This window comes from Myodes glareolus, chromosome 27, assembly GCF_982192425.1.
Source record: "Myodes glareolus chromosome 27, mMyoGla1.1, whole genome shotgun sequence".
Lineage (NCBI taxonomy): Eukaryota > Metazoa > Chordata > Mammalia > Rodentia > Cricetidae > Myodes > Myodes glareolus.
This window is the reverse complement of record NC_142052.1, coordinates 44,794,391-44,822,076: the sequence shown is the minus strand read 5'-3', so window position 1 is coordinate 44,822,076 and position 27,686 is coordinate 44,794,391. Positions and strand designations below refer to the sequence as shown.

The window sequence follows — 27,686 nt, the reverse complement described above, 5'->3', positions numbered from 1 at the left end:
GATTTAGGTGAGGCTTTTGAATCACTTGGAATGGAGGTTTGTTCAGGCTGACAAATATGGTGTTATCTCCTTTCTTCTACACATAGAATCCAGTGAGAATGGAGCCATTTGTTAAAGATAATTCTCATTTGCATTGCATAGTTCTGGCTTCTTTATAAAATATCAGGTGTTCATAGGTATGTGGATTTGTCTATACTTTGTCACTGTTTTTACATGAAGAGAAAACGTTTTTATCTAGATGTGTAGTTACACTTTCAAATAGATTATATGAGCCGGGCGGTGGTGGCGCACGCCTTTAATCCCAGGACTCGGGAAGCAGAGGCAGGCAGATCCCTGAGAGCTCGAGGCCAGCCTGGTCTACAAGAGCTAGTCCCAGGACAGGCACCAAAATCTATGGAGAAACCCTGTCTCAAAAATAAAAAAAAATTATGTGCAATTATTGGTCCATGCCTAGAGTATGTCATGACTCCTGGAGAAGCAACCTAGGAACGGAAAGAAAGTTACCTATTGAGAGATTCTTAAGCTTTTCAATTTCATTTTATTTACTTGTGCACATTACATATATGTGTATATATATATATATATACACACACATACACATGTATATATACATAGCAGCACACGAGCACACACATATACTATTCATGTACATTATCCCTGTTAGGCCATAGAAAACTGTATACATAACACCACCTGAATGAATCAAAAGAAGAATAGCCCCTTGAGATGCAAGCACCAACTGAACCAAACGAAGATGTGGTGAGTGATTAGTCTTGCAGCAAAAATGCCCCAATCCCTATACCTAAGCCCTAAGACACTCTCCCTGCCTTTCAGTCCCTGTGGGTCTTGGTGAAGAGCACCTGGGAAATGATCTTCCAACTGCATTTCCAACTGTCCAGGCCCTGGCCCAGGTAGACCTAGAGCTGGTCACACAGAGCATTGATCTCCTTCTTGATCTTCTTGGGGGTACCCCCGAAGAGCACCGTTCACATGCCAGAGGGCTCTTTGGGGAAGACCCACAGACAGGGCTCCAGCTGTGAGTTTACCAGTCATAGCTGCTAGTGCATGGACAGTAGAACATGGAAGGAGAAGTCAGCCCAGCTGCACTCTTCAGCCTGATACTTCAGCTATGCTGTGGAAGAAAGGTGGCTGCTGCTCCTAGTCTGTGAGCAGTGGTGGTGCCTCTTCCTCCCTCACCATTCCAGGCACCTTAATCTCCTGGGAGACTGCCCTGCAGTCACTCACCACAGCACCAAAGACACCAGTGACACCAGGGGGGCTGGCATGGCAGCCATGACCACATCTTGGGATTCCTTGACTTTGGGAAGCCGGTGGCCTTGCCCTGGGAGGAGCTAAGGAGGGGCCTCTCTGGTCCTTTGGGTGCAGAACCCTAAAGAGGAGAGGATTCCCCTGGGGCTGTGCGTGCTGAGCATAGAGTCATCCTCAGCCCAGGATGGGCACTTCTGCCTCCAGGGCTCGGGAGTGCCAAGAGAGATGCTGTGGCTTTCCTCTGCCTCAGGTGTCCCCATCCTTTCACTGGAACAAGAAACAATCTCAGCCTCAAAGACAGACCCTACATCAGAGTAAAGGGTGGCAAAGGATTTTCCAATCAAATGGACCTGAGAAACATGCACGTGTGGCTATCCTAATATCTAACAAAATTGATCTCAAACAAAATCAATCAAAAGAGATAGAGAAGGAGCTTTATACTGATAGCAGCACAATTCATCAAGATGAAGTCTCAATCCTGAATATTTATGCCCCTCATTCAAGAGCGACCACATATGTAAGTGAAACTTTCCTAAAACTTAAATCGCAAATCAAAGTTTAGGAGATTTAAACACCCCTCTCTCGACAGTGGACAGGTCAAACAGACAGAAACTTAATGGAGAAATAAGAGAACTAACAGATGTAATGAATCAAATGAAAGTAACAGGAAGAGAGGGGGTGGGAATTTGAATTGGTATTTTTAAGTAATATTAATAATAATAAAATTCATGACCTCATCTCTAATTATTATGGCTACTTATGTAAGTACATACAAATGAAATATATAAAATATATAATACATCTTATACATGCATATGCTATATAGATCTAGATATAGATATATATTCTGTCCTACCGCTTCCGATAACTATTGCCTGTGTGAAGGGGTGTTTAGGTCTGAACACTTGGGAATTAGATTTCAGGTGGCTCATCTAATTCTATCATCTCCCCTTTCTCTGTCATCTCTCCAAAATGCCCCATATACCTATATATCTCTTATTGAACCCATTCACCTCAATGCCCTCTTTTCACATTAATTATATATATATATATGCATGATATATATGTATTATGTTATATATACATATTTTGTTATGTATGTACATTACTACATATTCCTAAGTATATAAATGCTATGAATACTATCATTAACTTTGAAATGAGCAAAGCAGTGGACCTCCAAGAGAATTTTTAACACATTCTTAATTTTACCTAACCTGCTATGTTCTTTAGCCACCATACCCATGATAAGATGACACTTCTGAAAATACTATGAGCTTTAGTTAAATGACATCAAGAAATCAGTCTCAAATCAACCACCAAACTTCTTCCCTACCACCTAGATTTCATAATGATAAAAGGTGCTGATTTGTGGAGAAAAGACATCAATGGTCTTACCCAACTTTAGACCTAGTATCTGAAATACTTACCTTACAGGTAAGATACGTCTGGTGAGACAATATTTACAAGCCTATTATAGAGTAATTAACCACTTTCTAATTAGATTGAATACTTGCTTCTCAGAATGGAGTTTCATGTTTGATCCAAGGCAGTACATGGTAATGCTATCTTGCAAATGGTCATTCCGTCAAGTTGCCTTCACAGTTTATATGTGCACACCAATAGAGCTATGCTGATGTCGACCTTAATCATAAAAGCTTATTTTGCAGTGAACAGAAGTCAAAGAAGTTCTCAACATATTAAGCACAAAAGCCTGAATTCTCAATTCTAAACAGCACAATTATCTTAAACCCACCACTACCAACAAGTTTCCAATAACAGCAAGAAGGAGAAAGCAGAGCAAATGTTACAGGGAAGAGGATTACAGGGTGCTGTCTTGTGTACATGACACAGCTGTAAAAATCATGACCTTATAGCAGCTGTGGTTCTCTTCACAGACCTACACAAGATCAAGAAAGCCAAAATCCTAGTGTAGATGGAGCAAATAATTTCTAGATACTACTCAGTACTGAGGAGATACTGGTAGCTGCTGGAGGATGAAGAATCATTTGTAGTGAGGAGTTGCGGGCAGGCCTGCTTTTCATCCTGCCCAGCTCCCACACGGCTAGCTTAGCCCCAGAAATAATAACACATAAGTTGTATTCATTTAAGCACTGCCGGGCCCATTATCTCTAGAGAGTTAGTTACTGGCTAACTCTCATATCTTGATATTAACCCATTTCTAATAATCTGTATAGCACCACGAGGTGTGGCTTACAGGGAAAGATTCAGCATGTCTGACCTGGTGGCTGGCTCCATGGCGTCTGCCCCATTGCCCTCTTCCCAGCATTCTATTCTGTTTACTCCGCCTACCTAATTTTCTGTCCTATCAAAGGGCCAAGGCAGTCTCTTTATTGACCAATGAAAATAACACAATAGACAGATAACCCTCCTCCATCATTTCCCCTTTTTCTGTTTAAACAAAAAAGAAAGGCTTTCATTTTAACATAGTAAAATTACATATAACAAAACAGTTATCAAGCAAGAATTACAGTCACAATATTTATAACTATATCTTTATCATAATAATGGAAAACTATAACTATGACTATCCATTCTTCAACTCCATCAAAGACTCCAGAAGGATATAATATTACCTAAGTAAACAAGAAGCAAGCAACTTCCAAAACTCTAGAAATGACAGAGACATCTCGCTGCCTGGACAGTCACCCAAAGTTCCTCTGTATCGTTGGGGCACCGATCTTCAGCCTTCAGGCCCATAATATCCAGAGAAATTTCCATGAAGCAGGAAATTTCAAAGGCAATTCAGTCACTATCTGCTGTGTCCTGCAGAATGTCTCGCAGACTCTTTCATGAATCAGGAACCCTGAAAGATCATCTCACCTTTAGGCAAGTTCAGCAGTCCTCTCTCTGCGGGTTCTGTGTCCAGTTTATACAACAGTCCAGGCAAGAGCAGTTTCTTGACCAAATGGCTAACCAACTCCATAAGGAGCCTCTTCGATGCCCATCTTCCTCTTGAAGTAGATTGGTGCTGCCAGGAGCAGACGTGTCTCATTGTCATGAAAAGTCCTAAATTATTAAAACATTAAATGCCATGTTCTGTAGTCTTTGAAAGATATGAAGAATGCATATCTGAAATATATCTATGCACATCTAGAAAATCAAACCAACATTACTACAAGCTTGACTATTATCAATGATTATCCATTAACAACCTATATTTTTAATTATACATTGCATTTTAAATGAACTACACAATCAAAATCAGAAATATATACACATATAACAAAATTGACCTTAAAATCCATACCAATGCAAATTATTCATATCTATATCATATTCCCCTTTAAATGTAAAAGAACATTTATAAGCAATATTTGGGAATATGGATGTAGTTATTTCTCTCCAAACTTTTTCCTGTTGTATAGGGGCACAGTTAATCTGGTCTTTCATGGTATAACCTGTCAGCCAGGTTCATCTCAGTCGGCAGCTGAGTGAAGTAATTTTTTGAGGGTGTTCACAGAAACCTTTCAGGAGGGCGTGGTCTATCCTACCATATTGGGATAGAAGCAATCCACAGGGTCTCATCCTCTGTGAAAACAAAAGAAGAACCTCCTTTCCAAAGTATCATATCCTTAGATCCAAATTTAGAAGTCAAGGTATTTTTAACATATCTATCTTGGATTAGTTCAGCAGCATTTATAAACAAATATCTTTTAGCAGTTGTTGCTCTTTTCTCAGCATTTAAACAATTTAAAGGGAGCATAATAGCATACAGTATCAAGATTCTTTGTGTATTTTTCATCTTTATGTAGCTTTATTTTTAACCTCTATTTTTTTTATTTTTACTTTTACTTTTTGACACAGGTTCTCTGTATATCTTTGTCCTGGAATAACTCTGTAGACCAGGCTGTCCTTGAACTCACAGAGATCTGTCTGTCTCTGCCTCCCCAGTGCTGGAATTAAAGGCGTGTGCTACCACACCTTGAACTCAGAGATCCTTCTGTCTCTGCCTCCCAGGTATTGGGATTAAAGGTGTGTGCTACCACACCTAACTATCTGTAGTGAGGAGTTGCGGGCAGGCCTGCTTTTCATCCTGCCCAGCTCCCACACGGCTAGCTTAGCCCCAGAAATAATAACACATAAGTTGTATTCATTTAAGCACTGCCGGGCCCATTATCTCTAGAGAGTTAGTTACTGGCTAACTCTCATATCTTGATATTAACCCATTTCTAATAATCTGTATAGCACCACGAGGTGTGGCTTACAGGGAAAGATTCAGCATGTCTGACCTGGTGGCTGGCTCCATGGCGTCTGCCCCATTGCCCTCTTCCCAGCATTCTATTCTGTTTACTCCGCCTACCTAATTTTCTGTTCTATCAAAGGGCCAAGGCAGTCTCTTTATTGACCAATGAAAATAACACAATAGACAGATAACCCTCCTCCATCATTTCCCCTTTTTCTGTTTAAACAAAAAAGAAAGGCTTTCATTTTAACATAGTAAAATTACATATAACAAAACAGTTATCAAGCAAGAATTACAGTCACAATATTTATAACTATATCTTTATCATAATAATGGAAAACTATAACTATGACTATCCATTCTTCAACTCCATTAAAGACTCCAGAAGGATATAATATTACCTAAGTAAACAAGAAGTAAGCAACTTCCAAAACTCTAGAAATGACAGAGACATCTCGCCGCCTGGACAGTCACCCAAAGTTCCTCTGTATCGTTGGGGCACCCATCTTTGGCCTTCAGGCCCATAATATCCAGAGACCTTTCCATGAAGCAGAAAATTTCAATCATTCATTTTGAGTATGTGGCTTTTGGCATGTCTTCCATGCTCCATGAAATGGCCCCGTACCCATTCACATATGGACACGATTATTTGTAATATAAAAAACAAAAATATTGAAGTTAGGAAGAATACATACAAAATACATAGGAGATCATCTTGGTTGGATTAATGGGAGTGGATATGGTTATGTTTAATTGTATGCAATTCTGAAAACTAACAAAAAATTAATATTAAAGTCAAATAAATAATGAGGTAGAGGTGTTTGGTACTTCATCCTCTTTCCTGATGAAATCGTGATTGATATGTTCACTTGCTTTCTGTTGCTGTGATAAAACACTATAAAACCAATCTAGAGAGAAAAGACATTTATTTCATCTTACAGTTTGTAATCATCATCAAGAGAATTCAAGACACCAAGTATAGACAGGAACCTGGAGGCAGGACCTAAAGCAGTGACCCTCAAGAAATGCTGCTTACTGGCTTGTTCCTTGTGGTTTTCTCAACTTGTTTCTTTATACAGCCCAGGACCATCAGCTCAATGGTAGCTCTTCCCACAGTGGGCTAGAACTGCCTGAATCATACATTAACAACAACAAAAAAATACCTGTTACATTGTTCAAAGGTCCCATTCATGTCTTCTCCTCACCTGTGAGATAATAGTCTGGACATCTAGTGTCCCAGTCACTAACCTTAAGAAATTCTCCCCAAGCCCTCAGCCCCGAAGCAGGCTGAGTTGGGAAAGACTGGCATGAGTTTGGCAGAGTGGGAGGGTGGAGATGGAGGAATGGTGGATATAGGAGCAGGGAAGAATATATCTACATTAAGGGAGCCATTTTAGGGTTGGCGAGAGACTTGGCTCTAGGGGGGATCCCAGGTGTCCACAGGGATGTCCCCACCTAGGTCCTGGGCAGCAGAGGAGAGGGTGCCTGAACTGTCCTTGCCCCACTATCACACTGATGATTATCTCAATTTATCACCATAGAATCTCTGTCCAGTGATGGATGGAGATAGAGCCAGAGACCCTCATCAGAGCAATGGACTGAGCTCCCAAGGTCCAGTTGAAGAGCAGAAGGAGGGAGAAGATGAGCAAGGAAATCAGGCCCACAAGGGGTTGATCCACCCACAAACCCTCCAAGGTCATTGCGTTTTATTCAACAACCTCTGTAGACATAGACTTTTCACAGGGATTCCCACCCACACAATACTGTACCACAGCAGAGATGTGCTAAGAGAATAGATTTGGTCCTCTCTATCACACACCTATACCTAGAAAGTAACTATGAGAAGGTGTGCTACACTAACTCTGTGGCTTGTATTTAGTATTCAATAATTTCTATAGTAGGAGGAAAGATTACTTTTCCTAGGCATATCTCAGTCCCTCTACAATGCATGATAAATAACTCCTCTATTCCATCGGCCTGCAAGACTGTGTGTCTATTTCAAAATAGCCAGTATGGTTCCTGTTTCGGCACAATACAGTCACACCCCTTATGCAAAATAAGATATACCAGATTAGAACCTAGTATCTGCAGACTAGCACCGGAATCTCACCAGCACAGACACTGCACTGAGCAAGTCCTTTGCTCTCAACATGCTGGACCTGGACTCCTGGCCTCACACTCTTCTCAGTGTCCTGCTGCTGGCCCTACTGCTGGGACTCTCAGGTGAGCATGCTCAGGAGTACAAGAGTATCTCCTGTGTGAAAGGGGAAGTATTGACTCAGGACCCCCAAGTTCAAGTTCTCAGACCCAGTTCTCAGGACAAAAATTTATTTGCCCCAGAGGGACAGAGGGTAGGGATAGGAGACAATGACAGGAAACAGAGAAAGAGGGGATGGGAACCAGGGAAAGGGAGCTGGGATATTTGTCCTGGAGGGACAAAGTACTGCCTCTGGATAGAGAGGAGACAGATGTGGCACACAGGAAAATGTCATTTTATAAAGGAAAAATAGGAAACCCTGTGTTAGAAAGAGGTGCTTAAGTTTAACTGGGCATGTTGATTAGGTGAGCCCAAGAAGGCTTTTGACTACTGGATATTAATACATTGATAGCAGAATGTTGGCAATCAGCCTCAGGAAAAGGGATTGTCCAAATACTGGAACAGACCTTAGGGGACTAGCTTCAGGAATGTAATCTGGTGGTTTTTAGCAAGGCAGAAAGAACTGGAGAGAAAGTCAATATCTGTTAGAGCCACATGCTCCAGTGGGCTAGTGTCCCCTTCACTGTGAACAGAACTGAAGGGTTTCCGGTAAACAACAGAACTGCCACAGGAGAGAGGATCAGACCATTGTTCATTTTCTAGAGGCCATGTCTGGAGTACTGCTATGTGAGTCCATGGGTTCCCACAGGTGACCAGAAACATTCTGTCTGAAAATCATTAAAAAATAATAATGAAATTTTTCTAATATTATAGCTGACAAATTTATTTTAGTAGAACCCCACTTAAATCCATGTAACTCTCAGTCCCATCAGAGATTGCAAGTCAATTCCAAAGTGGTTGATGGCCTGTCTCCACACTCTCTGCTCACTTCCTGAGTCAAGGGCGGTGACATGGCTAGAGGGAAGTGTCTCTGGCAGTGCTCACCCACCATCCTTCTCACTAAGTTTCCTCATTCTGTCCTCCAGTTCCTTCCTCGTGTGACCACAAACTTCTCAGTGAGTGCTTCTGTCTTACTAGTGCTTGTGTTTTATTGGTAGGGTTCCCACAGCATTGTACTACATACTGGTAATCAATAAAATAGACACTCATTTCATCGTAGTTCTGGAGGCTGGAAATCCAGGGTCAAGATGCCCACTAAGGTATTTTCTTCCTTGATGCCTCTGCTATTGTGAATCGTACCTTCTCCTTCTCTCCTCACAGGATCTCACTTCAGAATGTCTCTGGATCTTTTGTTTCTTGAAATGAAACCAGTCACATTGGGTTAAGATCCACCTTAATTTGACTCCTTCAAAGACCCTGTTTCAAATATAGTCACATTATGAGGTACTGGGCTATGGCTTTGATATGTAGAGTGCAAGCAATTCATCTATACCAGGCACTCACACATCCCTGATCTTGTTGGTATTCTCCAGGGAACTTTGTTTCCCTTCTTCTCATATAAGGATGGTTGACACTCTGAGTGGTCCCTGCTCATGATTCTCAAAGACAATTTGACCTCAGTTCCTTCTTTGTTCATTAGAGAAACTTGATGACTTCAGGTCAGGGCTTATCAGCCCTCAGGCTCCCACTTTGGTTAGGGGATCTATTGTGTTATCTAATAACAGAAGTCAAACTTTTAATCTGTCCTCACTATACTCTCACTGCAACTGATACTAGCAATAAATGATGAGTCTTTCTAGTTATTTGAGCACTTTCTGAAACTTTTGTATTTTATTTTCTCAAATTAATATATATCTTTTTCCCTAGTCCCATTCTCTAATTTATTGACTCTGTTTCTTTAACTGTTCTCTTTCTCCCTCACTTTCTTTATATGCATATTTCCTCTGTATCTCTGTTTTTGTCTCTCTTTCAAACACACACAAACACACATCTTCCTAAATATATAAAAGCAATTTGCTCAGTCCATATACTGTTACTGGAACAAGGACAACACCAATGCACATGATAGCATTAAAGGAGAATATTTTTCACTGATAGACATTGTGTGTCCTTGCTCTGTCTTTCTATTCACATTTCACTCAGCCTTGCTTGCATTATTCCTGTCTCCCTACCATGATCATCTGTTTTCCTACAGTCTCCAATTCAACAGAATAGCCAGCAGATTGAAATTTCTAAACTGTGATATTTAGTGCAACTTTGGCTTTTATTGGCTAATTTATCTTAGGAATTTACTTCAGTATTGTGAAGTTGTCTAGTACAAATGTCATACTTTTTGAGTATGAAATATACCCAAAAATTTGTGTATTAAAGCCTTTGTTCCCAGATGATGGAACTACTGTGAGAGATGATTGGGTGTTTGAAGGTAAGATGGACATGAACAATATTGTCCCATTATACACTGTCTCCATAAGGAGGTTCTGCCTCCCCTGAGACCACAGCAATGGAGCCAGTAAGCACTGTGACCCTTGAACTCTCTGAAACATGGAGACAGATGTAATATTATTTGTTTGCACCCTCCAGTATTTTTCAAATCTATAGAAATATAATTTAGCAAGCCATAGCTATCACCAGATGTACATTTATACCTAGAGCTAGATGCACCTCCATAATCTGGACCAAACTCCATGACACTATGCAGATACCCAGTGTCAGTGAATGATCCATGACCCAGAAATCAGCTGAGAAATTACTTTTCAATGTCGTGAGCGTGAGCACTCGCCATATCCCAACTACTGTAGAATGTACTCCACTGTTCTACCTCATATGGACCTACAGGTCAGGTTAATGCCCTTGTGACACTGCCACAGACACAGAAGAAGAAGCAGAAGCACAAACAACCCTGACGGCAACGTCTAGAGCCGTGGTTTGAATTCAGGCTGACTGACTGAGGTCATAGGATTAGCAATCACTCCTCCCAGAGACTTTGTTCTCTCCCATGAGCTTTAGCTGGTGAAATGAGGGCAGGCTCTATGGGTCTCTGCTCCTCTGTTCTTCAGCTTCCTTACATGCAAACAGCTTCCCTTCAGAAATGTCATTCACATGGGAAACAAGGTTTCTATTTCTACAGAAATTAGCAATTTCAAATGGGTTTGAGTCGCATGGGAAGATGTTCACTGAGCAAATCACACATACGGGAGAATTTGTTGAGTCCTGACTATGAAGTAGAGACTGGTGACAAAACGGATCCACTATCCTTTACCTTTATGTAAAGTCTCTTTTCTCTTCTTTGCTGAAGCGATTTTCTCCTGCACACTGTGGCACTTGACAGGCTTGAGTGTGGCTGTTGTTGTTCTCCTGGATATATTGAATATTGAGGTTGCAAACTCTGTGGTAGTGTTCTGGGATTTCTGTGGACTCGTAGATCAGGGTGTGTAAAGGACGGTCTACCTTCCACGACCCTAACTGGGTGAACTCAGAAACTCTTCCCTTGCTTAGATAGTACACAGCTACAGCAGCCTGGACTCTAGACGTGGGACGGAGAAGAAAGCTCCTGTGCAGACCCCAGTTCTCCCTAAATCCGCTAAAGCCGGGAAGGACCGGACGCTTCTACTAGCTGTGATCATCTTCATCCATGCAAACAAAATTTGACGAGAGTCTCAAATCCACTCTGCAAAGCAGATTTCACAGATGTCAGGATAATCAGTTCAGTTTTCTGTTCTCTCCTCCCAGAAACACAAGGTCCTAGCGCTCACTTGATGACTTCCTTCTCTCTCTCTCTCTCTCTCTCTCTCTCTCTCTCTCTCTCTCTCTCTCTCTCTCTCTCTCTCATAGTTGGCTGCCTCAAGGAGCAGCTGGCTACTGCTTTAGTTCTTTGTGAAAGATGAGGTGGGTCCCAGGCACATGATATTGACTTTTAAATCTCCCCATATTTACCATTTTACTTTTATAGAATCAAACTACTTTTTAAGTGACAAAGACGTTATTTCATTTTAGTTTCTATTAAATATGTTAGAGCATCATTGCTAATAAGAAATGATACAGAGTAATGACTACTACTTATATATGGTTTTAAGCAAGTCTATTGGAAAAACAAGCCATACATACTGTTTCTATACTTTTTGTCTCATCTCTGTCTCTACATTATAGGTCCCATTGCTCAATAAAATTTGAAGTTACAATTTTGTTTTTAAATGCAATGTTAAATCAGTCCACGAAGTTTTGAGAGTTTCTACATTTTTCAAATTCTGAACCTAACCTTATCTTAATACAAAAACTAATTAGGTCTTTTTAATCTTTATGATTTTCCTAAATTTTTTCTTTCTTTTTTTTTAAAAAAATATTTATTTATTATGTATACAATATTCTGTCTGTGTGTATGCCCACAGGCCAGAAGAGGGCACCAGACCCCATTGCAGATGGTGTGAGTCACCATGTGGTTGCTGGGAATTGAACTCAGGACCTTTGGAAGAGCAGGCAATGCTCTTAACTTCTGAACCATCTCTCCAGCCCTTAAATTTTTTCTTAAAAGATTTGGTCTAGGAATTTAGGATTTCCAGTTCAACAAATTATGGAACTTTGAGAGAATTATTTATATAATTTTGCACATAGTTATGCCAAAATGTAAATTATTATACAGGCTCATATAGTCTACCCATTTCCCATTATTTTTCCCATATTTCATTTTTAATCAGTAAGTATTCTAAGACTATCAACATGCTGGATGTGTTTTCTCTTTTAGAACTGTGACTACACACACTGTCTCATGGCCTCCTGGATGTTAACACTTCTGATAAGGGCTGTGATCCTATCATTTGGCAGGATGAGATGAGTCATGCTCCATCCAGGCAACACTCAGCATTCTCTTACTACTCTGCTTTTGTCTGTTGGATTCTAGCGTCTGCTGGTGTGTGTCTCTGAGTTTATCTCACACTGAATTAGGTCAGTTGTTGGATTTATAGTTCTTATATTTTAATAAACCAGGAAAGTTTTAGACAACGGTTTTTCTCCAATAATCTTGTCACTACACTCCAAACACTTACATTTTTTTCTCTATTGTACCTCTGCCCCTGCAGTGCTGCCTGAGTAATGCTACAGTACACATTTCCATGATTTTAGATGTTTGTTGTAACCTGTTAAATCCTCTGTGGACCCTGTCCCTTAAACTAATAAATTATATCCCTGACTCCTCATTCGGTTCCTTCCCACAGTTTCTCTCCATTTGATGTTACACCTTGCTATTCAGACTCTTCGCCTTCCTTAGTATTTTTTCTTACTTTCCTTTCTCTTTTTTTATATCTCAAACAAATGTTGCACAGTCTTGGTCCAGTAGTATAGGACAGTGCAGTACAATACAGTCCTACAAGATCATCAAGTCCAGGCAAGAAGCAGACAGAAGTGTCAGCTATGGGACTTAGAGTAACTGAGTAAATAGGGTGCTTTGATGGCAAAACAGGTAACAAGAGAGAGTGTCTCCAGGTGACCATATCATGTGCAAGGGAACAAACATGACCTCCTGGAGGGTAGGGCACTGTGACCCCTTGGTAGCGGCCATGTCACACCAAACTAGAACTTCTGACATCCAAAGCGTGAAATAAAACGTTTCTGTTGTGTCAAACCATTACCTTTGTAGGAATCTGTTACATTATCCTTGAAGTTAATATAATGTTGGGTCCAGAGAGAGATGGTTTGGAGCTTAAGACCACTTGCTATTCTTCCATGGGACCCAGGTTTAGTCTGAGTACACACATGGTGATCTATAACTATGTATAACTTCAGTTCCAAGGTCTGTGACACCAAACTAGTACTTAAACCAGGATTTTATTTCTCTAACTAATGTGCATGTTATTGCATGTTGGGAAATATCTACAACATTATCACTCCACTGACTTGGGACCCTGACCTAGAATCAGGTAATCAAATGTACATTTCAACAACTATACCTCACATTTAACATTTACATCATTGGTCTCAAAGAGTCATGTAATCACATCCAATACTATTATATAAGAAGTACAACAGGCCATGAGCGCAGAAAATGAAAACCAAGCTGATACTGGCATGAGAATCTCAAACAGAATTGGGGCTTCATGAAAATACTGCCAAAGACTCAGTGTCTCTGTGATTCATTTCCTCACCTGTTACATTCATTTGCTAAGAGGCCCAAGGGAGGGGAACTGTGATCACCTCATGCTGAGGTCTAGTTTATAACATTTTTTGATGACAAACTAGAGGAGGCTGTGTGTTCCCCTCACGATGATCACTAACTGATGTTTCCTCCAGGAGCAGCTACACAGGACCTGAAGGTGATTCAGCCTGAGACATCAGTTTCTGTCCGTGCTGGAGAATCAGCCACTCTGAACTGCACTGTGACCTCTCTGCTTCCTCTGGGGCCCATTATATGGTTCAGGGGCACAGGACAGAATCGGCAACTAATATATGCTTTCTCAGGAGAGAAGTTTCCCAGAGTCACAAACGTTGCAGATACTACAAAGAGAAACAACCTGGACTTTTCCATCCGCATCAGTAAAGTCACAGCTGATGATGCTGGTACCTACTACTGTGTGAAGATTTACATAACAGGCAGGGAGATTCAGTCTGGGGGAGGCACAGTGCTGTCTGTCCTTGGTAAGTACTGCATTGTCCTTGTCCCTCATAGCTCCAACAGGTCAAATGTGTCCAAGATTGTGTGATCAACAATGAAGAAGCAAGCCTATAAGTGACCCTCATGCTCATAGGGTGACTTTACCTAGCTGTGGGCCCAGGAAACTGAGGAGAGGACATGCTATGTGCTAGCAATGCTATTGGTAAATGGGGGTGAACCCATACCCTTGCCTGTCTCACAATACCTACTTTCTCATTCTGTCCCAGTCTAGTGGATATATAAAGACAGCTGATGCCTTGTTCAGTGACAGGGACAAACCTGGCCTACTACGTGCAGAGTGTATTACCTCACCCAATTAAGTCTTCTCTTTCTGCCAGACAACCTGGGCCTAGTGTAAGCCAGTTTCCATTCTAGATGTCATACAGAAGGCAAGAAGCAGTCAAGCATGAGCTCTTTACCCGAGATGTGAGTCTCCTCACTCCTAAGAGGAAATAAAATAAAGGCAAAAAGTGACAAGACAGTATGGTTTTCTTACTTGTTCTTTGTCCACAGCACACTGAGATCCATTGTATGTGCCCACATTCACTGTGGAATCACTCACCCCTGGTTTACATCTTTGTCTTGGGTCTCTCTGGAAACGTTTTGAATCCTGCTTGCACAGGCACTGGAGGTTCTGGGCAATGTAGATCTAAGTCCTGGAGTTGGTCTCCATGTAGCTGATCCCCAATCACCTGCACAGGCATCAGGGCATTCACTTTCAACTTCCTGACAGAGGCCTGACGTCTTGTTTCTTGGTTTTGATTCTGACGATTTTACAGCAGGATGTATAGTCAGATGATCCAGTGCAGTCCTGTTTGAGATGTGAGCCCAGTTTGCCAGTGCCCTGCCCATGACCACACAGCCTGCTGATGCTGGGTTCTGGACTTGCAAGCTCATCTGACTTCAGGCTAGGTTCTTGCAGTCCAAGCAAGAAACACCATCTCCACTTAGCAGTCATGTACACATGAGATGCTGAGTCAGAATTTCTCAAACTCAGCCATAATTTCCATTCGTCATCAGCTCACTAGGGTTTTGAGATGTTTCTCACACTCAGATGCTACTAGCAGTGATGGGAGAGTTTTATCAATGTAGCCATACCATCCCTCCATAGCATATCTGTTCCCTGTGTAAACGAAGCATCACAGTCCAGCAGCTGGAGATGAACTAATAAAGATTTTAGATCTTGAATGCCTCCTTTGTTTCAGTTCATTGCCAGGTGACAAGAGAGAGTGTTTCCAGGTGAGCACTTCACTTACAAGGAAACAAACAGGACCTCCTGGAGGGTGGGGCACTGTGACCCCTTGGTAGCGGCCATGTCACACCAAACTAGAACTTCTGACTTCCAGATCGTGAAATAAAACTTTTCCCTTGTGTCAAAGCATTATCTTTGTAGGAATCTGTTATGTTATCCTTGAAGTTAATATATTGTTGGGGCCAGTGAGGTTTGGGGCTTAAGACCACTTGCTATTCTTCCATGAGACCCAGGTTTATTTCTGAGTTCTCACATGGTGACCTATAACTATGTATAACTTCAGTTCCAAGGTCTGTGACTCCCTCTTCTAGATTTCTTGACCACTAGACATGTGTTTGATGCATAGACATACTCGGAAGAAAAATAGCAATATATATAAAATTGGTTAATTAATGTGATAATAATACATATTTTTAACACTGATAACTTAAACCGGGGTTTTAATTCTCTAATTAATGTGCATGTTATTGCATGTTAGGAAATATCTACAGCATTATCACTCTACCTCATAAAGCAACCTCCTTGACTTGGGGCCTCACCTAGAATCTGGTAATCAAATGTACATCTCACTCACGATACCTTACACTTAACACGTGCCACTGGTCTCAAAGAGTCATATATTCACATCCAATACTATTATATAAGAAGTACAACAGGCCATGGGCACAGAAAATGAAAACCAAGCTGATACTGGCATGAGAATCTCAAACAGAATTGGAGTTCATGAAAATACTGCCAAAGACTCAACATCTCTATGATTCATTTCCTCATCAGTTACATTCATTTGCTAAGAGGCCCAAGTGTAAGGAACTGTGATCACCTCGTGCTGAGGTCTAGGAAGTAGCAGTATTTGATGACAAACTAGAGGAGGCTGTGTGTTCCCCTCACGATGAGCACTAACTGATGTTTCCTGCAGGAGCAGCTACACAGGAGCTGAAAGTGATTCAGCCTGAGACATCAGTTTCTGTCCGTGCTGGAGAATCAGCCACTCTGAACTGCACTGTGACCTCTCTGAGTCCTCTGGGGCCCATTATGTGGTTCAGGGGCACAGGACAGAATCGGCAACTAATATATGCTTTCACAGGAGAGACGTTTCCCAGAGTCATAAGTGTTACAGATACTACAAAGAGAACCAACCTGGACTTTTCTATCCGCATCAGTAATGTCACACCTGCTGACGCTGGTACCTACTACTGTGTGAAGATTGACAGATTCGACTCTGACAGGGAGTTTCTGTCTGGGGAAGGCACAGTGCTGTATGTCCTTGGTAAGTACTGCATTGTCCTTGTCCCTCATATCTCTAACAAGTCGAAATGTGTCCAAGATTGTGTGATCAACAATGAAGAAACAAGCCTGTAAGTGACCCTCATGCTCATAGGGTGACTTTACCCAGCTGTGGGCCAAGGAAGCTGAGGAGAGGACATGCTATGCACTAGTGGTGCCATTTCTGACAAATGGGGGTGAACCCATACCCTTGTCTACCTCACAATACCTGCCCTTCTCAATCTGCCCCTGTCTAGTGGCAACATAAAGACAGATGATGCCTTGTTCAGTGACAGGGACAAACCTGGCCTACCGCCTGCAGAGTGTATTACATCACCCAATTAAGTCTTCTCTTTCTGCCAGACAACCTGGGCCTAGTGTATGCCAGGTTCCGTTCTAGATGTCAAACAGAAGGCAAGAAGCAGGCAAGCATGAGCTCTTTACCCAGGATGTGTGTCTCCTCCCTCCTAAGAGCAAAATAAAATCAAGGCAAAAAGTAACAAGCCCAGGCACAGTATGGTTTTCTTACTTGTTCTTTGTCCACAGCACACTGAGATCCATTGTATGTGCCCACATTCACTGTGGAATCTCTCACCCCTGGTTTACATCTTTGTCTTGGGTCTCTCTGGAAACATTTTGCATCCTGCTTGCACAGGCACTGGAGGTTCTGGGCAATGTAGATCTAAGTCCTGGAGTTGGTCTCCATGTAGCTGATCCCCAATCACCTGCACAGGCATAAGGACATTCACTTTCAACTTCCTGACAGAGGCCTGACGTCTTGTTTCTTGGTTTTGATTCTGACGATTTTACAGCAGGAAGTATAGTCAGATGATCCAGTGCAGTCCTGTTTGAGATGTGAGCCCAGTTTGCCAGTGCCCTGCCCATGACCACACAGCCCGCTGATGCTGGGTTCTGGACTTGCAAGCTCATCTGACTTCAGGCTAGGTTCTTGCAGTCCAAGCAAGAAACACCATCTCCACTTAGCAGTCAGGTACACATGAGATGCTGAGTCAGAATTTCTCAAACTCAGCCATAATTTCCATTCGTCATCAGCTCACCAGGGTTTTAAGATGTTCCTCACACTCGGATGCTACTAGCAGTGATGGGAGAGTTTTACCAATGTAGCCATACCATCCCTCCATAGCATATCTGTTCCCTGTGTAAACAAAGCGTCACAGTCCAGCAGCCCAAGATGAACTAACAAAGAATCCAGATCATGAACGCTTCCTTTGTTTAAATTTATTGCCAGGTGACAAGAGAGAGTGTCCCCAGGTGAACACATCATGTGCAAGGGAACAAACATGGCCTCCTGGTGACCCCTTGGTAGCGGCCATGTCACACCAAACTAGAACTTCTGACCTCCAAAGCATGAAATAAAACTTTTCTGTTGTGTCAAACCATTACCTTTGTAGGAATCTGTTATGTTACCCTTGAAGTTAATATATTGTTGGGGCCAGAGAGAGATGGTTTGGGGCTTAAGACCACTTGCTATTCTTCCATGAGACCCAGGTTTAATTCTGAGTTCACACATGGTGACTTATAACTATGTATAACTTCAGTTCCAAGGTCTGTGACTCCCTCTTCTAGATTTCTTGACCACTAGACATGTGTTTGGTGCATAGACATACTTGGAAGAAAAATAGCAATACATATAAAATTGATTATTTAATGTGATAAAAATACATATTTTAAAAACTGGTAACTGAAACTGGGGTCTTATTTCTCTAATTAATGTGTATGTTGTTGCATGTTGGGAAATATATACAGCATTATCACTCCATCTGGTAAAGCAACCCCCCAGACTTGGGGCCTGACCTAAAATATGGTAATCAAATGTACATCTCACTCACTATACCTCACACTTAACGTTTACGTCCCACTGGTCTCAAAAGAGTCATATATTCACATCTAATACTATTATATGTGAAGTGCAACATACCATGTATACAGAAAATGAAAACCAACTAATATTGGCATGAGAATCTCAAACAATATTGGGGCTTCATGAAAATACTGCCAAAGACTCGGTGTCTCTGTGATTCATATCCGCATCTGTTACATTTGTTTGCTAAGAGGCCCAAATGTCGGGAACTGTGAATACCTTGTGCTGAGATCTAGTAAGTAGCAGTATTTGATGACAAACTAGAGAAGCCTGTAGGTTTTGGGTTCTCATAATGATGAGCACTATCTAATGTTTCCTGCAGGAGCAGCTACACGGGACCTGAAGGTGATTCAGCCTGAGACATCAGTTTCTGTCCGTGCTGGAGAGTCAGCCACTTTGAACTGCACTGTGACCTCCCTGTCACCTGTGGGGCCCATTATGTGGTTCAGGGGCACAGGACAGAGTCGGCAACTAATATATACTTTCTCAGGAGAGAAGTTTCCCAGAGTCACAAGTGTTACAGATCTCACAAAGAGAAACAACCTGGACTTTTCCATCCGCATCAGTAATGTCACAACTGATGATTTTGGTACCTACTACTGTGTGAAGATCATTAGAACAGACTCTGACAAGGAGATTCAGTCAGAGAGAGGCACAGTGCTGTATGTCCTTGGTAAGTACTGCATTGTCCTTGTCCCTCATATCTCAAACAAGTCAAAATGTGTCCAAGATGCTGTGATCAGCAATGAAGAAGCAAGCCTATAAGTGACCCTCATGCTCATAGGGTGACTTTACCCAGCTGTGGGCCAAGGAAGCTGAGGAGAGGACATGCTATGCGCTAGTGGTGCCATTTCTGGTAAATGGGGGTGAACCCATATTCTTGTCTGCCTCACAATACCTGCCCTTCTCAATCTGCCCCTGTCTAGTGGCAACATAAAGACAGATGATGCCTTGTTCAGTGACAGGGACAAACCTGGCCTACCGCCTGCAGAGTGTATTACATCACCCAATTAAGTTTTCTCTTTCTGCCAGACAACCTGGGCCTAGTGTATGCCAGGTTCCATTCTAGATGTCAAACAGATGGCAAGAAGCAGGCAAGCATGATCTCTTTACCCAAGATGTGTGTCTCCTCCCTCCTAAGAGCAAAATAAAATCAAGGCAAAAAGTAACAAGCCCAGGCACAGTATGGTTTTCTTACTTGTTCTTTGTCCACAGCACACTGAGACCCATTGTATGCGCCCACATTCACTGTGGAATCTCTCACCCCTGGTTTACATCTTTGTCTTGGGTCTCTCTGGAAACATTTTGCATCCTGCTTGCACAGGCACTGGAGGTTCTGGGCAATGTAGATCTAAGTCCTGGAGTTGGTCTCCATGTAGCTGATCCCCAATCACCTGCACAGGCATAAGGACATTCACTTTCAACTTCCTGACAGAGGCCTGACGTCTTGTTTCTTGGTTTTGATTCTGACGATTTTACAGCAGGATGTATAGTCAGATGATCCAGTGCAGTCCTGTTTGAGATGTGAGCCCAGTTTGCCAGTGCCCTGCCCATGACCACACAGCCTGCTGAAGCTGGGTTCTGGACTTGCAAGCTCATCTGACTTCAGGCTAGGTTCTTGCAGTCCAAGCAAGAAACACCATCTCCACTTAGCAGTCAGGTACATATGAGATGCTGAGTCAGAATTTCTCAAGCTTGACTATAATTTCCGTTTGTCATCAGCTCACCAGGGTTTTGAGATGTTCCTCATACTCGGATGCTATTAGCAGTGATGGGAGAGTTACACCAATGTAGCCATGCCATCACTCCATAGCATATCTGTTCCCTGTGTAAACAAAGCGTCACAGTCCAGCAGCTAGAGATGAACTAATAAAGATCCCAGATCATGAATGCTTCCTTTGTTTCAATTCATTGCCGGTAAAGCAATGTTACAGCAGCGGAACTTGAATAGTCACAGTCTGGGCAATAAGACCCATGCCCTCTAGAGGAGACTTGCTGCATTTGAAGGTGAATTAGTTTATAGGGATGTTACCATTTTCCTACATGGGTATGGTATAAGAAGTCTTCTCACAACCCCTCATAGAGAGAGACAAGAGGAGTCACTTTATCCTGACACTATTGTCACCAATGTTCTAGGTAATGTAATGCCTAGACAACTCCAACCAGCAAGTGGCTCAGTCAAGATGCAATTCATAGACTTCCACTAACACTAGATTTATCTGACATGTCATTGTCCCTCAGGATTCCCTTGATGAGAAAGTAAATGGAAAGAGGGAAATGAAATAGCAGTGTGCTATGTGCTGCATGTCTGTTATGTCATTTTCTACCTAAACATGTACTATAGAGGAGAGGTCACTTCTTCCCTTTAGAGAAGAAAACTCTGAGGTTCAAAGAGGTCTCATGAGTGGTGAGCAGGTGAGAAAGACTCAAGTTTGACTAAATCACCCTACCTCACAGAGTCACACAGCATACATGGTATTCCTCCTACATAGCTTATTCTCTCTGAACTGCAGAAGCATAGTCCATAGCTGCATTTGTGTCCAGTCTTGAAAATGTGGGCTATCCATGGAATAAGGAGAAAAGCAGGTTCTGCAGGAGCCACTTGGAAAAGAGTCTCCTTTCTGCAGTTACCTGAAACGGGGATTTGGGCTAGAATTCCTCAAGTACGATTCTTAGAGACAAAGAGGCAGAATCAGAATTACAGAAATGGGGACAGTTACTTTGTTGTGGTAAATGAAAGTGAGGGACAGGAAATGACCTCTGAGACACAGCAGGGAAGAGGGACAGAGTCTCTGTTTCAGCCTCAATGTCCTCATCTGTGGCATGGTGGTGATCATAGATCTTTAGAGGGAGATGCTTGGCCCTCTACATATCACATGGCAAAACAGCACCCAAGAGTCAACATGGCATCATCATTATACAACTTAGATAATTTACCGGGTTTGAATGACAGTTTTCCCTTCTGTAGAACTTGGATACCTGCACCCACTTTTCCAGAGTGCTATGACTACCCCGAGAATTACTGAGAAATTAGCATCAGGAAGTAATGTCATCACTTTCTGTGATGATAACAGCCATATTCCCTGGTCAAGGGTATGGACACATCCTAGATGGTGATGTCAGTGACATTCCAAGCAGCTATAGTGCAGTGGTCTGCAGGGGAGAGGAGGGAGACAGTGTCTGCATATGTATCCCAATATGCATCCCATTACTCTCCTCTCTCATGTGTGCCCAGGGCAACCCTCCACAGGGGGGACTCACTTCACAGACTCTCCCTGCTAGCACAGTATATAGACCTGCTATACTGATGGAGTGAAGTCATGTAACACATTTAGAGAAACTCCTAACTTGTAGGAACTGTCTCATCAATATGAACTTTGTTACTCAGAAGTCGTGTGACCTTGGATTCTTATGTTTCCTCTCCAGGCCTTTGTTATCAATTAAGTTGAGGGGTAGGGGTTTGGTGATTCTCAACCTGGTTTCTCTTTTCTCTTTAGAATAATGTGGGAAACAGAGATAAATCTAAGATCTATGTTTCTTTATTTGATCTGATATGGGTTTTGGCATCTGAAATATTAAATGTTTCCAGAATGTTCTAATATGAAGCTTGGGTTTAAAATATCCTCAGATACATTTTATGAAACAACAGGAGATATTTGTGATTAGTCCCTTGATAGACCTGTTCCATCACCAAGCTGGGGCAGGACCAACCCTTATGTTTCAGAATAGAAGTGCCCACCATGCTGCACACAATACCCTAGAGACCAAGTAATTGGTATTTCTTATGAATATTTATCTTATGAGAAATGCCAGGGACATTTCTCAGGGAGGAGACCCCAGGGTTCCCAACATCCAACCAAGGCAGAACACTGTTCAACTCCAATCTCAGGACACAACTCTCATATATTGCACATGACTACAGAAGAACAATCTCTGAGGTCTGACATTTCTCTCTTTCTCTGAGAACTTAATGGCACAGTATATTTCTGAGCTCTGTCCTTCAACCTTCTCATGGTCATTGGCTCTCTATAATTAGCCCCTCTAGAGGAAGTGCTTGTGGTCCTGAATGTGCTGTAAAAGCCACTGGCCAACTTAGTAAGAAGATCCCTAAGAAAGAGGAGGATGTCATGGTACAGAACACTGTTTCTCAGCCTGTCGTTCAAGACCCGTCTGCTGGTTGAACAGAACTTTCAAAGTAGATTCATATCAGATATTTATATTATGATTTATAAAAGTAGTAAAATTATAGTTATGAAGCAATAACAAAAATAATTTTAGGGTTGATGGTCACCACCACGTGAGGAATAAAGGGTTGCAGCATTAGGAAGGTAAGGGATAGGGCAGAGATTCAAAGTCCTCAGAGTTCTGGTGGGCTTGGGTGCATAAATGACCCAGGTAAAGGTCTCTGATGATAAACTCCTTGTGTCCTCTCTAATGGTTCCTCGTACCACTTGATTTCCAGAACTGAAGACATCAGATACTGCTGAAATCCTTGTAGCTGTGTTCCTTGTACCCAAAATGCTACTGGTAATCGGTGCCTCTGCCATCTACATGTACAAGAAGCAGAAGGTCTGACTGTAAGTTAGGAGGGATGGGAGGGGTGTTAGTGACTATCTCTTGTCGTGACAACATAGCACAATGAAAATAACTTACAGAATAAAGGGTTTCTATGGTCTTACTCTTCCAGCGGCATGAGTCCATCAAGCCTGAGAAGCTTGGAAGGCAGATTAGGGAGCTAAGAGCGCACATCCTCAGTGGAGAGCATGAAACACAGAGGACAAACTGAAAGTGTGACAAGTCTTTTTAACATCACAGCTCACGTCTTTAACATACTTTCTCTGGAAGGGCTGCACTGCCTAAACCTCACCAAAATGTAACACGGATTGAAAAAAAAAAAAATATATATATATATATATATATATATATATATATATATATATACTATAATATAGAGATTATTTCTTTTCTTGAGGGAAAAATTTAACAACATATTTACTAATATTACATTTTAAGCTCTCTGTGTGCTAGATCATATTCCAATAGATTTATTTACATGAACTCTTTTAATTTGTATCATTCTGCTATTTTCCCTGAATGGTAACCTTGAAGTTAGATATATATCTTTTACTATCTATCTCAAGCTCATAGGTACTTGGCATTGAAATATTGTTTATATTTTGTTATTTTTAATTGGGCTACATATAGATTCCCTACTCCCTTTCCTTCCTCCTCTCTCCCCTCTGCTCTCCCTCTCTGTCCCACATGCTCCCAGCTGACTTAGGAGATTTTTTCTTTTTCTCCTTCCCAGACAAATCCATGTATCTCTCTCTTAGGGTTTTCTTTGTTGTCTAGGTTCTCTGAGGTTGGGGATTGTAGACTGGATATTCTTTGCTATATGTCTAAAACAACTTATGAGTAAATGTATCCTTATCCATTCTTCAGTTGAGGAGCATTGAGACTGTTTCCAGGTCTGGACATTATGAATAATGTTGCTATAAACATGGTTGAGCAAATGTCCTTGTGGTATGATTGAGCATCCTTTGGGTATGCGCCTAAGAGTGGTATTTCTGGGTCTTGAGATAGAATGATTCCTAATTTTCTGAGAAATTTCCATACTGGTTTCCAAACTGATTGTACCAATTTGCACTCCTAGCAGCAATGGAGGAGTGTTCCCCTGACTCCACATCCTCTCCAGCACAAGTTGTCATCAGTATTTTTGATCTTGGCCATTCTGACAGTATCAGATGGTATCTCAGAGTTGTTTTGATTTGCATTTCTCTGATGGCTAAGGATGTTGATATTTCTTAAATGACTTTCAGCCATTTGAGATTCCTCTGTTTAGAGTTCTCTGTTTAGGTCTGTACTCTATGTTTTAATTGGATTTTTTTGTTCTTTTGATATCTAGTCTCTTGAGTTCTTTGTGTATTTCGGAGATCAGCCCTCTGTCTGATGTGGGGTTAGTGAAGATATTTTCCCATTCTGTAGGCTGACATTTTGTCTTATTGATCATGTCCTTTGCTGTAGAGAAGCTTTTCAGTTTTAGGAGTTCCCATTTATTGTTTCTCAGTGTATGTGTTTCTGAGGTTATATTTAGGAAGTGGTTTCCTGTGCCTATGTGTTCAAGGTTACTTCCCATTTTCTCTTCTATGAGGTTCAGTGTTGTTGGTTTTATGTTGAGGTCTTTGATCCATTTGGACTTCAGTTTTGTGCATGGGGATTCTACAAGTCAAGATCCAGTCATATCAGCACCATTTGTTGAAGATGCTTTCTTTTCCCATTGTATAATTTTAGCTTCTTTGTCAAAAATCATAGGTTCATAGGTGTGTAGATTGATATCTGGGCCTTCAATTTAATTCCATTGGTCCTCCTGTCTGTTTTTCTGCTAATACCAAGTGGTTTTCATTACTGTAGCTCTATACTAAAGTTTGAAGACAGTGATGCCTCCAGAAGTTACTTTATTATACAGGATTGTTTTGACTATCCTGGGTTTTTGTTTTTCTATATGAAGTAGAGTAATGTTTTTGAGGTATGTGTAGAATTTTGCTGGGATTTTGATGTGTATTGCATTGAATCTGTAGATTGCTTTTGGTAAGATTGCCATTTTTACTATTTAATTTTACCTATTCAAGAACATGGGAGATTTTTCCATTTTCTGGTATCTTGTTCAAATTCTTTTTTTTGTTACTTCTTTTTTTTTAAAGTAAATTTTATTAAATTATAAAAGTTTCCATTTCCGCCCCCCCTTCTTCAAATTCTTTCTTCAAAGATGTAAAGTTCTTGTCATACAGGTCTTTCACTTGTTTTCTTAACGTTACCCCAAGATACTTTATGTCATTTGTAGCTATTAAAAAGACATTTCTCTGATTTCTCTCTCAGACCACTTATCATCTATATATAGAAGGGCTACTGATTAAGGTGTTTATCAATTGTAGGAGTTCCCTGGTACTATTTTTGGGGTCACTTATATATAATATCATCAGCAAACAATGAAAGTTTGAATTTTTCTTTTCCAATTTGAATTCCCTTGATCTTCAATTTTTGTCTTATTGCTGTAGCTATAAACTATAGCTTCAAGTACTATTCTGAACAGATATGGAGAGAGTCCTTTCTTGTCCCTGATTTCAGTAGGATCACTTTGAGTTTCTTGCCATTTAGTTTGAGGTTGGCTGTTGATTTTCTGTATATTGCCTTTATGTTTATGTAGGTATGTTCCTTGTATCTCTTCTTGTATTTCCTTCTAGTACATTTTGTAGGGCTTGATTGTGGATAGGTATTGACTAAATCTGGTCTCATCATGGAATATATTGTTTTCTCCATCTATATTGAATGAAAGCTTTGCTGGGTATAGTAGTCTGTATGGCATCCATGGTCTCTTAGCCTGACTTTCTGACTTTCATTGTTTCTACTGATTAGTGGGTGTAATTCTGATAGGTCTGCCTTTATATGCTTTGGGCTTTTTTTCTCTGTAGCTCTTAATATTCTTTCTTGATTCTGTATATTTAGTGTTTTAATTATGAGGTGAGGAGACTTCCTTTTTTGGTTCAGTTTATTTGGTGTTCTGTAAGCTTCTTGCATTTTTATACATTTGACCCCTTTTAGGTTATGAAAGCTTTCTCCTATGACTGTTGAATAAATTTTCTGTGCCTTTGAGCTGAATTTTCTTCAATTCCTATTATTTTTAGGTTTGGTCTTTTTATGGTGTCCCATATTTCCTGGTATTTTATCTTAAGGATTTGTTGGATTTAGCATTTTTCTTTGACTGATGAATCTGTTTCCTCTATCATGTCTTCCAGGCCTAAGATTCTCTCTTCTATCTCTTGTATTCTGTTGTTTATGCTTACATTTGTAGTTCCTGATTGTTTACTCAGATTTTCTATCTCCATATTTCCTTTGGTTTGTGTTTATTTTTTTATTGACTCTATTTCAGTTTTCAAGTCGGGAACTATTTCTTTTACTTGTTTGACTACTTTTTCTTGGTTTTCTTTAAGGAATTTGTTGATTTCTTCCAATTTTTTTGTCTTTTCCTCCACTTCTTTAATTTTTATTTCCTCTATAAAGACCTCAATCACCATCATAAAGTTATTTTTAGGTCATTTTCTTCTGCTTCACTTGCATTGGGATGTTCAGGCCTTGCTGTTGTAGAACCACTAGTGTCCGGTGGTGCTGTCTTGTTCTTTATGTTGAGTGTATTCTTACCCTGTTGCCTACACATCTCTTCCTCCAATCAGAATAGGCAGAGTCTGTGTTTCAGGGGATACATTTTCTCTAATTGGTGTAATTGGGGGCTGTGGCTCTGTTGATTGCTTCTTCAGGTGTGGGCAGAGGAGAGCCTTTGGTCATTACTCCTCCAGGTGCCTATGGGCCCGAGGCTCAGATGATCATACCTCCTGGTGTTGGCAGGGTTGAAGCTGAAGCTCCAGTGGTCAGATAATGTCTTGAGGCCACTGCTACCATCATGGCCGCTACATTGCTACTCCTGCTTTTCTTCCCAGTGGTCTGTCCCAGTACAACACACTATGCTCATGCTTCTCCTCCCCGGCAGCCTGACGCAGTCTGGCCCTTCATGCTGATGCTCATGCTTCTTCTCCCAGCAGCCTGGCCTGGCCTGGCCTTCTGTGCTACTGCTCACGTTTCTCCTCCCAGCCATCCGGCCTGGACTGGCCTGTTGCACTGCTGCTTATACTGCTCCTCCCAGCATCCTAGTCTGGCACAGCTAGCTGCTTCTCACGCTTCTCCTTCCTGTGGTCTGGTCTTGTCCAGCCTGTCACATTGCTGCTTAAGCATTTCCTCTCAGCAGGTTGGTGTGGCCACCCCTCACTACTGCTCACCTTCTCCTCCCAGTGGTCTATGAGAATATCTTTTATTCAAAGCACCAGGGGAACATCAGTCTATGAACTAACATAGAAGAGGCAGGATCAGGAGGAAGGCCAAGGCATTTGCCAAAGAGATTTAGGATCTGTGCTGATGACATGTTGTTGAGGATTCTCAGGAAACTCTTACAACCCTTTGAGACATTCCAAGTAAGGGTTCATTCATTGTCAATAAAGGTCTTCAAAGAGGCCTAAATGATGTGAA

General features: G+C 41.4%; 1 protein-coding gene across 4 annotated transcripts in view; it reads left to right on the top strand.

The window, feature by feature from the left end:
• Positions 1–7,558: 7,558 nt before the first annotated feature.
• LOC148117714 (signal-regulatory protein beta-2-like) overlaps positions 7,559–27,686 on the top strand; it is a 32,817-nt gene continuing 12,689 nt past the window's right edge. For 2 of the 4 annotated variants that reach the window (XM_087902244.1, XM_087902243.1), the window contains exons 1-5: positions 12,312–12,477; positions 13,854–14,198; positions 16,383–16,733; positions 18,934–19,284; positions 23,074–23,188. In XM_087902244.1, coding sequence (XP_087758370.1) covers positions 12,399–12,477; positions 13,854–14,198; positions 16,383–16,733; positions 18,934–19,284; positions 23,074–23,186 — 1,239 coding nt within the window. In that variant the 5' untranslated portion in view covers positions 12,312–12,398 and the 3' untranslated portion in view covers positions 23,187–23,188. Of the gene's footprint in view, positions 7,700–12,311; positions 12,478–13,853; positions 14,199–16,382; positions 16,734–18,933; positions 19,285–23,073; positions 23,189–23,298; positions 23,491–27,686 lie in introns of those variants that run through there. The other 2 variants (XM_087902245.1, XM_087902246.1) reach the window with 2 other exon arrangements.